Here is a 14,648-nt window from a genome sequence, read left to right as displayed (position 1 = left end):
AGGTCCGTTGCAGGTCCACCCAAGTCTTTGTGCAGAGGCTGACAAAAACAACGTTATTGTGAGATGATGAATGATGCTGATGCGGCGTTGAGATTAAGCCCTTGTTTCCTTTTTTGCAATGCTATACATTACTGCTGGTTAAATGTAAAATGATGCACCTACCTCCAGACATTAAATGGGCTACCAGAGATGTACTGTCAATTCAACAGAAAAGCTGCATGTTCTACGAGGCACTGTCACATAAGCATTGGCCAAATTTGCTATCCTGTGAGCTTTGATAGGATATGCCGTAGATAGTAAAGGCCTCTTACCGTAAAAGGGAGGTGCATTATTCGAGTAGTGGGGTCTGAGGTACTCTGAGGTCACTTGGTTGTGCCCAGAGATCGATCCAGATCCCCCCCCAACACCCCGAGTTTTTTTCCTGTGTACCACTGTTATAATGAAACCGTCCAATTTACTGTCCAACCGTCCCGTTTTCATTGCAATTGAAGTACTTACGAAACTGTTTATTTTATTTTTGTGACTCCCCGCTTCAGATACCAAGGGACATTGCCAGTGTGGTGCATGCTGATAACTGTCTGTGCATAGCAAATAATAAATATCTGTGCGTGAAGAGTTGGATGTGGACTTGTGCGATGGCTCTTGAATGGACAACACTCAGTCAACACAAAGATTTATTCACATTTGCGTAACTTATTGCCTGTCATTATAATAATAATTATTATAATACATAGACAAGAGGTAATGCTCTGCCAAGGATCTCTGAAGTTACAGTCTTGAAAGCTGTTTTCAAAACAGTGGTGCTAAAAAAATTGGATCAATGGCAGGAATCAAAATTTGATTTGCTGTATCAAGGCAGAACAATCTTCCGTGGGAATGACAAATTGTGGACATTCCCAGACAGATGTATCACTTACAATGATAATGAGGTGTAAGTGTACCATTAGTGAGTTATGAAACGTTACCTGAAATTATTTGACGTGTTATATCCCTCACATGCTATAATACTGCCAATGATAAGGAGTATTACACTACCATTAAAAGTATAACTGTCACTTATTGCTCCTGCCTATTCCCCTGTACTTCTCGGGATTACTGTGGTAACACAGATTCTGTTTCACACTTCTCAATTGGAAACTACGCAAGTCTATTATGGTGTAGGTGTGAACAGGAAATGAGGCACACAAAAGATGATAGTCCTGATAGGACCGGGATGGAAAAACGTTGGCGAATCATGCGGACGACACACCCAGGTATCTGTCGTCTCTTTCTCGGTCCAAGGAATCTCCAAACTCAGCTTGTAAACACACAATAAGCAGTGAAAATGACGTAGCTGTAAAAAGAAAGGACACTTTCCTAAACACGTAGCGCAGTTAATTTCCTGATAATCATTCTAATTCTAACCCGGCCCTTGAGTTGCACAGTTGGTTAGAGCCTTCGTAACTTTCATGGGGCATTCGTCGTGTGTGCAAACGTCCACGACAACTACGAAAATAAGGATTGCTCAACGTGCCTATCTGGTACGGGTAGAGTAGGCGAAGACTGTGATCCTCGCTGCAATACTGCGGTGGATACACCACCAGAAGTTCTAGCCGAAGACAGAGAGCTGAGACCAAAGTGTGATGCGTGCTTACACTCCCAGTAAACCAGAAATATCCCAGGGACGTCCCAGAAAAGTCTCACACGTCACCTATGTCCAGGAAGTCCACCAGACGTTATTTGGACGTCCACAATGTGACAATGAAAATCGTCCGACATTGTATCTCCCAGGGACATCTGCAGGATGTAAAAAGAATTGCCCCACCGCGTTGCATTTTGCGCACATATCTGGGACACGTGACGCTTACTGGAGTGACGTAAGCAAAGCGAGAAACATTTTGGGTTTAGACCATTATTTGCAGAGCAATCACATCATGGAAGATAGTTTGAATTAAAAACACAATGTTTGTGAGAAAGGGACGCCAGGAGTATCAACGGTTATGCTTCGGCGTTGTTGGCACACGAACTAATTAGTTCCCAAGACGTCTTCACCGTTACAATCGTAGTTCACCGCGCTGTACACTTACTGAACGTACTCCTACAAGTCTCATTTCAGTATATGCTCCATCCAGTACGCCAAAAGAGGCCACCACAGGCCTCCGTAGGTAGTGCTCACTCGATATCACATATGTGTGTATGTGCGAGTGCAAGCGGTCTCCCATAACAACAATGGGATACGCAAGGTCACGTGGCGTTGCCGATAGGTGCTGTATCCATAGCTATATACAGCGGTTGCATACCGCTCTCAAATAAAAGATGTCGATTATTTATCCAAAACAATTTCTAAATCGTGGACAGATAACAAAAACTGAATAATAATGCATAGTGCTCAGCATACAAGCTAATTTGATATGAAACGGTAAACGTCCCATTCACATCCAGATATCCAACGGAGACGTTCATATGATGTCCCCCGGACTGCAAAATGAGGAAGAAAGTCTGTTCCCAGGGACGTCGCACGGACGTAAACAGGACGTTCACGAACATCCCTGGGATATCCAAATGTCAAATTCAGTTCTTCCCCAGGATATCCTTGGGACATATTTGGTTTACTGGGCTGTACTTCGCCATCATTACACAACTCTGCCACTTCACCAGCACTCCAGCATATAGGTACTCATCCGGTTCCTGGGGAGCACAGACGCCGCACAAACACTTGGATTGTTTCCTGCGTCGTAGTGAATGTCACGGAATTAAGTGTTGAGCACTCCGATCATGAACGTACCTAAAGCAGTGGTCCTGAGGCTCGTTCTGTTGCTCTAACGCAGCTACGACACGTACATCACCAGTTACTTGCAGAAGAAGCGGATCCGTCGAATATGGGCCGTCATTAAACATGTATATTCGTCACGGGATCTATTACTAAAGGCATTTGAACAGCACGATGCACCACTTCCGCGTTCCGAGTCCGCCCTCCGTATGTGCCTTCGCCTTCGTCTCCCTGACCGAGCTGCAAGCCGCGGGGACTCCTCTGGCTCGCCGCGTTCTTATTGGTCAGATTCCATGTGACGTTGCTAAAGATTCTCAGCAGGGAGTTCCGCTTGACGCCCGCTTCCGTCGTCTGCTGTAGCGCCGCTTACACACGAATTATGCGAAAAGTATTCCGTTGATCGGGATGGGACTTTCGGAGTCATGGTCAGTGAAGGATGGGGAATCTCATTTCACTGTGGTTTCGGAATCGATCTGTGGTCGATGCGACTGTCCCTTTAACAGAACCTTAAGCGCCAGACATTGACAGATAACCGAGATGTTTGGTATACTCCAGCCGCCCAAAGAAACTGAAAGCATCAACGTTGGGCGGTTAACCACTGCTTGCCTTCCAGACCAAAAGAACGAAAACAAGATGGCATTCAAGCGAATGACAGTTCGAGGAGGAGGAGGCAAAATCTGCCGAAAGTGCCACAAACGAGCGCAAAGGACAGTGCGAATAAAATAACTCCGCTCAGCGAAGCTGAAAGAGAAGCATTGCGCCGATCGCACTTTCGCATTGACAGCGGTAATAGCGGAGTCCCAGTTTGTAGTTTGGATCCCTCGCCTGTCAAAAAGGATCCACAGGACCCGCAGCACCGTACACTGAGCGAACGGAACCACGGCTCGCACAGAGAAAGAACCCAATACCATGATCTTGCTCTGTGATGAGTTTAGCTGAGCGCCTGAAAGGAGAGCGTACCGGTGAAAAACGTTACAGACGTTACGTATAGACCCCAAATCCCGCAGAAAGAGGGTGACATCGTCTGCATACGCAGATACCCTAATGGCCCCACCGCCCGGTATTGGGAGACCCCGAATGCCTGGATGGGCGAGAACGTGTCGGACAAAAATGTCCAACGTGAGAACAAAAAGCAATGGCGACATAGGGCACCCCTGTCGGACGCCGCAAGCTGCTCTGAAAGGAGGGCCTTCTCGTCCATTGAAGAACAGGCTGCTGGTGTGGGACTCGTAAATATTTTGTATTACAGAGCAAAGCTCACGGGGAAAACCATATTTGTGAAGGACGCAAAATAAGAATGAATGCAGGACCCTGTCGAAAGCCTTACTCTGGTCTAACGAGAGGACACAACTGCTACCATTGTATCATTGTACCATTGTACCATTGTTGTCCGACAAGTATACTCCAGCAAATCGCGAATGCCTGACAAGGCTGGATACATTCCCCGGCCTGGGACTGCACAGCCTTGAGCTTCATGAATAATGCTCGTGTAAACGACACAAAGCCGCCGGCTCAACACCGACATGAAGAGTTTGTAGTCAGTGTTCAGCAAGGTGATCGGACGCCACGAGCTCGGGTTCGACAGGTCAACGCCTTTCTTGGGAACAAGGATAATACGACCGAACGTGAAGAATGTCTGAATTCTCGTACTAGTCATCATAGATGAGAATAACTCATAGAGAAAAGGTCGCAAATCTCTCCAGAAGGTTCGATAAAACTCGACTGGCAAACCGTCAGGACCTGGGGCTGTACCGCGACGCATATGGTTTAGAGCTTCGTCAAGTTCCTCTGCTGATAGAGGAGCGCGAAGAATCTCCTGGTCCACGCTGTCTAACCGAGGAAGGATGTCAAAAAAGGGATCGTCACTATTGAATTGAGGACAGCCTGCAGAAAGGTCACGTGAGTAGAACTCGTTAAATGTCTGGAAGACCGTTGAAGGATCAGTGGTCACAGAACCGTTCGGTAACAGGCAAGAGGTAAGAACACTCGTCTTATGCATTTTCCGTTCCTGCAGGAAGCGGTACGTCTGGACTCCTGACACTGAGCGGCTGCGTACCCGTTCCAACTGAGCAGCAGTCGAGGTGGATCTCAACAGAAGATCGCGTTTAGCAATCAGGCCATCGAGATAATCCTGAGACTGCATGGTGAGAGGAACACCCCTCCGAACGACCCGTATTTTGTCGCACACACGGTTAAACTCCCGCGTTCGCTCTCTTGCACGGCGCTTTCCCCACTCAGTAAAAAGGGTACGCAGATCGCGTTTACGTCTTTGCCAGTGACGCAAAAGGGGTGAGACAGGAACAGACAGTAATGTGCGGGCCGCACTCACTGCATCACTATCAGACAGCAGTGTTCTATCTAAACGCCAAAAGGGACGATGCAGAGCGGGCGGATGGTCCATGTGAAGGGCCAGGAGGACTGTCGAGTGGTCAAACTTGTATCTATAGCAGTCGAAGGAATGCTATGATGGTCACAAGCTAATATCTTGTCGCGTAAAGTGTCAGGAATATAAATGCGGTCTATGCGCGAGCCAGACATGCCACGCCGCCAAGTGGCGCTGACAAGTTGTGGCCCATGAACCACTCTCCAGGTGTCAAGAAGTTGAAACTGTTCCACACGCCGAACTAATTCCCGAGCATTCCATACAGGCCGCCCCTGACCTTGGCCTATGACATCTACCTGCGAGTCGATAACACAATTATAAAGTCGCCCGCAAGAATGACGTTTCTTGTGGACATTAAGGTCTCGTCGAGCGAAGAAAAAAAAAAACTGTTGGTGTGAGTGGCCCGCGCAGGGGCATACAGGTTAACAATCCTATACTTTACATCTCCCACATAAAAATCAAAACACAATAGCCGACCTTCGGCATCGTACGTACAGAAAAACCGATTCAACGAAACCCTATCCAAGATCACCACAGCAACACCGCACGCGTTTGCCGACCCTAAGCTGGCATAAACAGGAACACTGAATCGCCTTTTAAATTGCGTGACGTCTCGCGTAGAATAGAAATGAGTTTCTTGCAACAGCAAAATATGCGCTCCCAAATGTCGTCCAAAGCTATAACAACGTCCGCTTGTTTGTCGACATTGCGTAAACCGTTAACATTTAGAGTGACAACTTTGACGCGCATGATAGGAATGGAAGACAGGAAAAGAGCTACCAGAGCAACACTAACACTAAGGAATTCCATCATACAAGAGTAAGTGCAGAATCTACGAACTTTCTGATTCCGAGCCAAACAGCTCGCGAACGAGTGGTGGCTGCGTTTTCCGTTTCTTCCTCCGATGGTCTACTCCATTGCTGACTGTTTTCATACTGCTTTCACCTGAAGTTGAGTTGTCGGACATGGACTGGTCGCCCACGTTGCCTCTCGGTGCCGTTGATTCCGGGGCAACAGAAACAATGGTGGCCTCACTGTCCGAACTACCTCTGATGTCTGGGACAACACCACCCAGAATGAGGGACGAGACAGATGGAGCAGCTTCAGTAACAAGCGGGTCAACAGGAGATGCCAAAGTCGGCGTCATCAGCTGCGCCTCAGCTTCATTTCGATCCCCTGGGATTGTCGCTGGCTCCTCATGCATGTTCCCAATCCTCGTTGCAGAAACAACCGCAGTCACCGGAGGAGGGCTGGCCCGCCGCTGCACAGGAGGTAGCTGCGGAAAATCTGTGTTGGCCACGGCGGCGTAAGAAGCCGGAGAAGGGCAAGGGCCCTGGGAGTGCCTACTGCGGCACCGACGGCAACAGGACCCACACTCATCCGTCGTACGACCAAAGCTGGAACACGGCTCACAGAAGGGCACCTTACAGGCGGACCGAAAGTGGCCCTCTTGCTTGCACCGACGGCACACACGCTTAACACCCGGGTAATCGCACTGGATGAGAGCCTCAACAAGCCGGATGAAATTGGGCAGCGGACTCTTCTGACTCATTTCCATCAGGACCTTCTTATTGCCCGTACGCAGAGTTCCTCTTCCCTTCCTGTCCTGGAAGGTCACATCTTCCATCTTCAGGACCTTACCGTACTTGTTCAAGACCCGCATTCATCCCGCATGTACAACGGGACCATCTTACACACCACGCTCACCAAGCGTGGACCGAAGAGATCAATGGAGCACGGCTGTTCCGCGACAATCAGGCCGCATTCCAGGACACAGTCCAGAGAAGACCGCGTTGCGAGACCCACCTCATACAGGTTTCAACCACGGTGGGAGATCCCGTAAAAGTTGCCGGGACCAACGGCATCGAAGACTGCGTCGACGAGGTCGTCCATCATCGCGACGTCCGGGATCCGAACGCCGAAACACCACTCAAGGAGCGGCGGGTTGCTGTCCATCGTGAAAAGCTGGGAAAACCGCGGTTAACGCGGCTCCCAAGCAAAAAACCACCAGAAATTTGAAGAGCACTCGAAATTACACCTCTACTTAGTAGCTTCGTCGGCGTCGTTTGTGTAGCAGCTTCACCGTGCTGTACTTCCATTCTTCTGGTATACGTTGAGTTTCTAGTTAAATATCTTCCTTAGGTTTTCCCTAGCGTTGCGGTCCATAGCCTTCAGCATTTCATTCGGTATTCCGTCGGGGCCGGGAGCTTTCCCCTGTGCTAACTTGCCGATGTGTCTTGATAGTTCATGTTCCCCTATTGGCCTTAGTATGTCTTCGCTGTGGTCTAGTTGGTGTATTTGGTCTACTGCGGGGCTGTCTTAGTCGATAGTCCTTTTATGCATTTCCTCTTGCTGTATGTTGCATGAAATATGTTGTCATGTAGTCTTCCATGTCTTCTTTTTGTGTCAGGGTATGTCCTCTTTGACTGTGTCGCAGGGTCACGTCTGCGTTTTCTTCTTGTTGGGGGTTTAAATTTTCTATGCATTTCCAAAACATTTTCCCATTCTTTCTTCGTCGGCACAGCCGTTTCCTTGCCCGTATGGCTTCAAAATTTCCTTGTCGCACCACGGTTGGGTCCGTTTTCTTTTGGTCCCCTTTAGTCCTCCACGTGTCCTCCCTAATGTGTGTTCGGCGATGCTCTCAATGAGTCGAATAAAATCAGTGTAATCTGCGGGTCCTTGTGCTTCCAGTGTCACCTCTAGTTTTTCGGTAAACATAAGCATTTTTTCCTCATTCCCTGTCTTCCATCTTGATTCGCTTTTTCGTGTCGGCGTTCGACTTTGCATGGGCTGCTTGGGTGTTTGCAGGGTTATTTTCATCCGGTTATGGTCGCTTGCACAGCTGTGTTCTTTGTTTTTCTTCGTCTATGTGAATTTTCTGGATGGGTAATAGGGTTTGTTCCCACCGATCGCAGGCCAATGCGTAGCCGATGCTTGTTTCCTGGAGGCCCCACTCCACGTTATTCGTCCTTGGCATTTTTCATTGAGGTTCAATATTTCCAAGTCGTGCTTCTTTACTATCGCACGGAGATGCTCTGCTCTGTTTTCCTTACCATCTAATTCCGTAATGTGGCAGTTGAAGTCGCCGAGTAGCATTATTGGAGCATCAGGGCGCACCTGTTTGAATGTTGCTATGTCTTGTATGAGACACTTACAAATATGCTGATTCCATTCTGGGTCTTCATTGGCCGTCGCCATATACACCACTCCTATGTAGATTGTATGTTTTTGAGATTCTGCCCACATGTGCTCGAAACAGTTCTGCCTGGATGTTACCTCGGCGATGTCCTTACTATACATGATCCCGATTCCTCCACCCTTCTTTTCTGACTCCTATCCAGCCCCATTTAGGGTCGAGGAGTGGTTTGTCCTGGTTTCGATGGGTTTCTGTTATGGTGTATATTGCTATATCTTCTTTCCCGGCATTGAGCTCTAATTCTGTCCATTTTAATCTGCTCCCTCCTTGTAGATTCAGCGTTGCGATGTGGATGCTGTTAGGGGGTATCTGAGTTTTTCTTTTTCTGTTTTTGTGGCTTGTTAGTATGGTCGTTGGGGTTGGCGATATCGTGCGTCCATGATAGTTCTCCTTGGGTGCCACTGTTGGGGGTTCCCACCTCATCACGTGGTATGGGGTCCAGCTGGTTCGCTGCATTGGCATATGAGGTGGCTGGTAGTACTCGCGCCGTACTTGTCTGGTTCTTACGTGGGCGATTTCTACTTCTAAAAAATCATCAATCTTTTGCGCGATGTGTTGCGCCACCCTTTCACTCCCCTCCGGCGAAAAGTGTTTATCCACTATTCCTGACGATTCTCTTCTCCTCAGGATATGGTAATTATTCAAGAAGAGCATGCGGGGCGCTGAGTGGCACACGGTTTGTATGTTTTTGTTCAGCTGTCGAATTTTTGCTTGCACTTCTTGTCCTCTTTCTTTCGTAAATGGGATGGAACAGATTCCTATGGTCCACTTTGGGTGTTCTTCCAGCCACTGGTTCCCTTTATCGGTCAACGCTGATGTTATTTGCTCTGGTTCCTGGCCACTCAAAACGTCATTTAGTCCTGCCATGATGATTACGAAGTTCTCTTCACCATCGTTCTGTGGCAGCTTGGACATTTCGTCGAGGATTTCGTTAGTTTTCGCTCCTGGTATTCCGATTATGTTCACACGTCTGTCCCTGCCTATCTCTCTGAGTAGTGGCCGCTTAACTGTTTACATTCGAGTCCCCTATTATGGTGACACGCTTTTGGGTTGTCCCTGGGCGTCGATCTCCTTCCGCAGTGTTCTTTTCTCTCGCTTGACTGTTTGAGGCGACCTCATTTGCCATGGATGGTTTCTGGGGGTGTTCACGTGGGGGGCTTAATCGTTCTTCCTGACCTCGATCCCTTAGTCGCCATGCTAGCTCTGCCTCCCGCCATTTGTTTTGCTGCTTGAAGTTCCCCGTTTTCTTTCTCGAGCATCTCCACTCTGTTGATTGAGGATTCGATTATCTCCGTCTTTGTCTCGCATTCTGCAGATTTTACGGTGTTTCCTTGACTGGCCTCTTGGGTTGCGCAACTTCGTTCTCTAAGTTTGTCGTTTTCGTTTCGCAGCGTGGTGAGCTTTTCCGAAAGGGTCCCGAGTTGTGCTGTTAGATTTTCTACTATTTTGCCGAGGGTCTGGTTTCTCTCTTCCATCCGCGTGAGGGTTTCGCGTTGGTCGCTTAATTTCTTATCGTACCTCTGGAACTTTTTGCATATCTTGCATTCGAATCTGTCCGTCGAATCTTCCGCTTGTTCATAAGTCTCGAAGTCTGTCTCCTCTATATACATCCAGCGCCTACACTCGTCGCACTGTAGCATTCGCTGGTCCGCTTTTTTTTTTTTTTTTTTTTGCATTTTCGATGCGGTATGAGTGAAATTTCACTAACCTTTTGAAAGTCGCGCCGCGATCCTCCGTCCGCTATCCGCTTTCGTGGAATCCTCTGGATATCACCACGTATAGGTGGCGCTGCCTCGAAACCCTGCATCTGGCCAATCTGGTTGTTGGTTGCTCCATAGTTCTGGTTTTGCTTTGCCTCCAGGCAGCTCCACCTATACGTGGTGATATATATATATGATATGATAGTGGCCAGGAACTGATCCGCCTGCCACGAAATCGAATAGCAAAACTAATTTTCCACCATGTAAGATACACAGGCATAAAAACAGACTGGATAAAACGAATAAACGGAATAGACTCCAAATTCAGCAAGGGGACCAGTCGCTATAAAACAAACACTGCCAGAGAATGGAATCAACAAATCAACAAAGAAATGAAGTAAACTGAGAACGACTACTGGAGACAACGCATAAGAAACAAACAGAGCATGAACCTCTACGCCACATACAGGGACAAGCCCACCCCATACGACCACTACAGAGGAGACAGCGCGAGAGGCCTGTATTTCCAAGCTAGAACGGGGCCCTCCTGACGCGAGAGAGACTGTCTCAGCTCTTTAACCACAACGACGACGTATGTATCCTATGTGGTGCGGGGAAAGAGGACTTAGACCACGTCCTGTTGAGGTGCCAAGCCACCAAGGCGACTCGCCCAGCAAACCTTGACATCGCAACAATGCTAGGACTGACAACTCCACCTGAAACAGCAAACCCCAGCGACATCGCCGAAAGATGTAAACAACACCTCGTGAGCTGGGATAGGCTGACTAAAAGAGCCCTAAGAAACGACCTCAAATCCAAGTCAGGAGCCAAGCCGAGCAAACCCTCGCCGTCGAAAGCACCTGACGCAGCAGCGACACCAGCAACGGCCATCGGAGCCAAGCCAAGGCAAACAAGCCTACCGACCGTGCCGGAGGGACCGGAAGCGCCAACAGCAGCGACATTCCTGGAACTGACCCACCTACAACCGCTTCAACCTTCATAGACTGTTTTTTTTTTCTAATTTCTTTTGCCTGTGGTGCCCTCACGTCACCTGCCCTGACTCAAAAGGGATTAGGCAAACCTAAACCTAATGTGAAACAGACAGAGAAAAAATGGCGGTTTGCGAGTGGTATAGACCACAGGAAATGCATGGGGAAATGCATGCTGCTTCGAACTTTTTTTCTACAGAGTGATAGCATTTCAAACAAATAAGAGTAAAAATTCTGGCGAATTACTATCAGTCTACAAAGTTTCAAGCGCAGGAGACGTCGTCTAGCATTTTTACGACTTGATCGAAATGTGTAACCTTCGCTACATTCACCCTGTGGATTATTCAAGAACAGAAACGCCGTGTAGAGCGTTAGATTAGCAACATCCTTCCTGGGCCAGACTGACAGGAGAAAGGACGATACAAGCGCTATTACAAACTAGTTTTAAAATAAACGTTTTCCCACATCACAATGCATTTACTACCGTTCTAATGCTTTCGCGCACTCATGCCCGTTGCAACGTTCGACTCATGAAGGACTCTAGTAAAGTTAACTGCCGGTACATCGAAGGTTGGCCGAAGTAATGCACACAGAGTCTATAGCTTTGGAGAAGGGTTGTATTCTTTTTAGGACTCTTGCTGTTGCGCTCGTTTCTTCCTTCCACCATCCCTGTCAGACCAGCCAGCCAAGTATTTACCGATTCGAGCCAGGACCTCTTTTTCTGTAGGCGTTTCACCCAGGCAGCTGAGACGCTTCTGAACTGCAGCTGGAGAAAAAAAAAAGCGATTTAGTTGTGGGAATATGCAGGGTTTGTCACAAGAAGCGGCCAAAATTTTCTGAAATCTCCGTTAAGCTTTTTCCCTACAAAACTGCACTGCATGTACAGCTCAAGTCAACCTTAATAATAGCACTGGAAAAGATGTGGTCTCGTTCCTGGCGATTACAGCGACACTTGGGTCCACGAGGAAATTTTAATTGCACAAAATTATTGTGTTAGTTTAACGCGAGGATTCTGTTCATCTAACATTCCCCCAGTACCCCAAGGGTGGCTGTTATCACGCTGGGAAATGAGACCGAATTTTTTCCAGTGTTATTATTAAGGTTGGCTGGAGCTGTACCAGTAGGGTAGCCAGAAAAATACATCGTGAGGGGTTCTACGGGAACTTTACATGGGGGAGAGGGTCTACTTTCTTTTTTCCTCTCCAAAATGCACTACCAAACGTACGATTTCGGGGGAGTTGAACTCCCAAGACCCCTCCTCGGGCATGTACGAGGGTGGTTCCATAAGTTTCCGGCCCGACCAACTTTTAGTAGTCATAGTCATAGAGACGAAACAAGTGTGTCACTTTTCGACATAGTCACCCTTAACTTCGATGCACTTTTGACACCGTTCAACCAGCATTCTCATACCCTTGAAAAAATAGTCTCTGTGTGAAATAGTGAAAAAAAAGTGAAAAACTGCCTCTTGCACCTGACTATCGTTTTGAAAACTCCGTCCTCTGAGATCCCTCTTCAAGTTTGAGAACAGGAAGTAGTCACTCGGTGCCAAGTCTGGACTGTAGGGTGGGTGGTGGATTTCTTCGAAGCCGCACTCCTTCACCCATCTCGCACTGACCTTTTTCATGTGAAGGCCCTCGCCGGTTATGCGAAAAACTGTTGTTTTGGAAAGCCCCAGCCTTTCTGAGATTTCCTTCACCTTCAGACGCCTGTCGCTCAGCACTTCCTCCTCGACAAGAGACAAATTTTCTTGTGTCACCACTTCCACTGGACGACCATCGCCTGGATCATCTTCAATGGACTCTCGCCCCAGTCGAAACTGCTTAGCCCAGTCTTTTACCGTTGTGTACGACGGAGAGGCTTCCCTGTACACGTTGTCCAGTCGCGCTTTAATTTCTTTAGGTGAAAGTCCCTCTTTTGTCAAGAATTTTATCACGGCGCGGTACTCGATTTTTTTCCATTTTAACTGAAGAGTGCACCCTGGCTGTTTGAAATGCCGCTCTCCAACCGACAAAAGCATGGAGAGGGTTGAGGGTGGTGCTGCGGCCCTCCAACAGATGGTGCCACACGTCCTTAATCGCATTTTCAAATTCGTGCGCATTTTCTACCTCGGGCTGGAAACTTATGGAACCACCCTCGTACCTCTGGGTCTGCGCACGCCAGCCTTAGTGAGCTTTCATAATTTCGTCAATTAGTAAAAATGTGTCGGCCTGTAGCTAAGATTAGTAAGTGTGTAGAGAAAAGCCCTGAGGTGTCTGAACCGCAAAAATTGAAATAGCTCGTGTGGAGGTGAGAGCAAGAAAAATGCAAAATCTCTGTGCATCCTGCGAACGTCCTTTACACCCTTCTATGCCCTTTAATTACGCCTTTCTTTTCTTTTTATGTGTGTGTGTCCTTTTACGCCCAGCTGCTTTATGTCATCCTCTAGACTGTGTTCACGCCCCACCCCTGATGCTTGCTGTCGTTCTTTGTTGTCATTACCAGAAGTTACAGCGGCGCTTTGCTTTCACGTTGAACTGCCTCGTGTACTACTCCGTTCCATAATGTTGTCAGCAGAAGTTCTCGAGACGATCACTTCCTGTATCATCCTTTCCTCCTCAACAGGCCCTACTTTTGTCCACGAGAGACCCCCCTTTTCAGAGTTTGTGTCTGAGAAGATTTCAGAGGGTTCATACTCGAAGAAGGCAAGTCAGCTGGTCTGATCTGGAAGTGGGCAGCATGTCCTTGAGCCTGAGGAAACTCGGATGGGGGAAGACATCTTGAGCCAATCCCTCAGACTCAACGGTATGTTGAACTTTTCAACTTCAGAGGGCTTGACCCAGTTGCATGAGGCTAATTTTATAATGAATTGTTGCAACAACGCTGGCCATCTCTTGCTCTAACATTGTAACATCCACTAAGTGGTCGGGTACTAAAAGAGCACCGCAGTTTGCAAGTTGCTTGGCTGCACGCATCGTAACATGCACAAGCTAAAACTTTCATTACGGCAGGGAAACAAACAACAAAATTCCCGTTATCAGGACCACCCTCGTATACACAACTCTTTGACGAATTCGCGTTATCATTCCCTGGCAGGTTTCTTGGCCAGATTCTGACTGTGGCGGAAGTGTGTTGCCACGTACCCGTCAGGTGGCAGGAAAGAAAGAAGTGGCACCGAGGTGTCTGTCGCCAGCACTGGACGGTTTAAGTGGTCTTACTTAAGTGGCACTGGTAACTTTGACTATGTTACATCTTGGCGGCCGAACAGGGACTACTTCAAGCCGTCTTGGTCGCTACCTTGCATGTGGGGTCATCGGTCCTTGCGTCATCCATTAGCATCTGCTTCTGCTGCCCGTACACTTCGTTCTTCTACACGTGCCATGGAACGAGACGGGAGTTCCATTGGAGACATGGATGACGAAGCGAACGCCGAGGTTTATCACACAGCTCTGGACACTATTTCCCAGTTGACCGACAGAATCAACGCTCTTGAACAGCGGCTTGCTGAGAAACCCGACAGTCCTTGTGTGGAGCAACCACAGCCTTCGGTGGATTCAGCTCATGTATCTGATGACGCCCCTGATGTGCAAAATGTGCAACATGCTACTCACGATCTCATCTGCGGGCTCTTGGCACCCATCATTGAGCGCATGGA

The 14,648-nt window shown here is 48.1% G+C and overlaps 1 protein-coding gene across 3 annotated transcripts in view; it reads right to left on the bottom strand.

The window, feature by feature from the left end:
* Positions 1–11,611: 11,611 nt before the first annotated feature.
* Positions 11,612–14,648, bottom strand: part of LOC135370606 (uncharacterized) — a 29,667-nt gene continuing 26,630 nt past the window's right edge. For 2 of the 3 annotated variants that reach the window (XM_064604379.1, XM_064604377.1), the window contains one exon: positions 11,612–11,783. In XM_064604379.1, coding sequence (XP_064460449.1) covers positions 11,644–11,783 — 140 coding nt within the window. In that variant the 3' untranslated portion in view covers positions 11,612–11,643. The remainder of the gene's footprint in view (positions 11,784–14,648) is intronic. The other variant, XM_064604378.1, reaches the window with a different exon arrangement.

This window comes from Ornithodoros turicata, chromosome 10 (genome assembly GCF_037126465.1).
Source record: "Ornithodoros turicata isolate Travis chromosome 10, ASM3712646v1, whole genome shotgun sequence".
Lineage (NCBI taxonomy): Eukaryota > Metazoa > Arthropoda > Arachnida > Ixodida > Argasidae > Ornithodoros > Ornithodoros turicata.
This window is presented reverse-complemented; position numbering and strand designations above follow the sequence as displayed.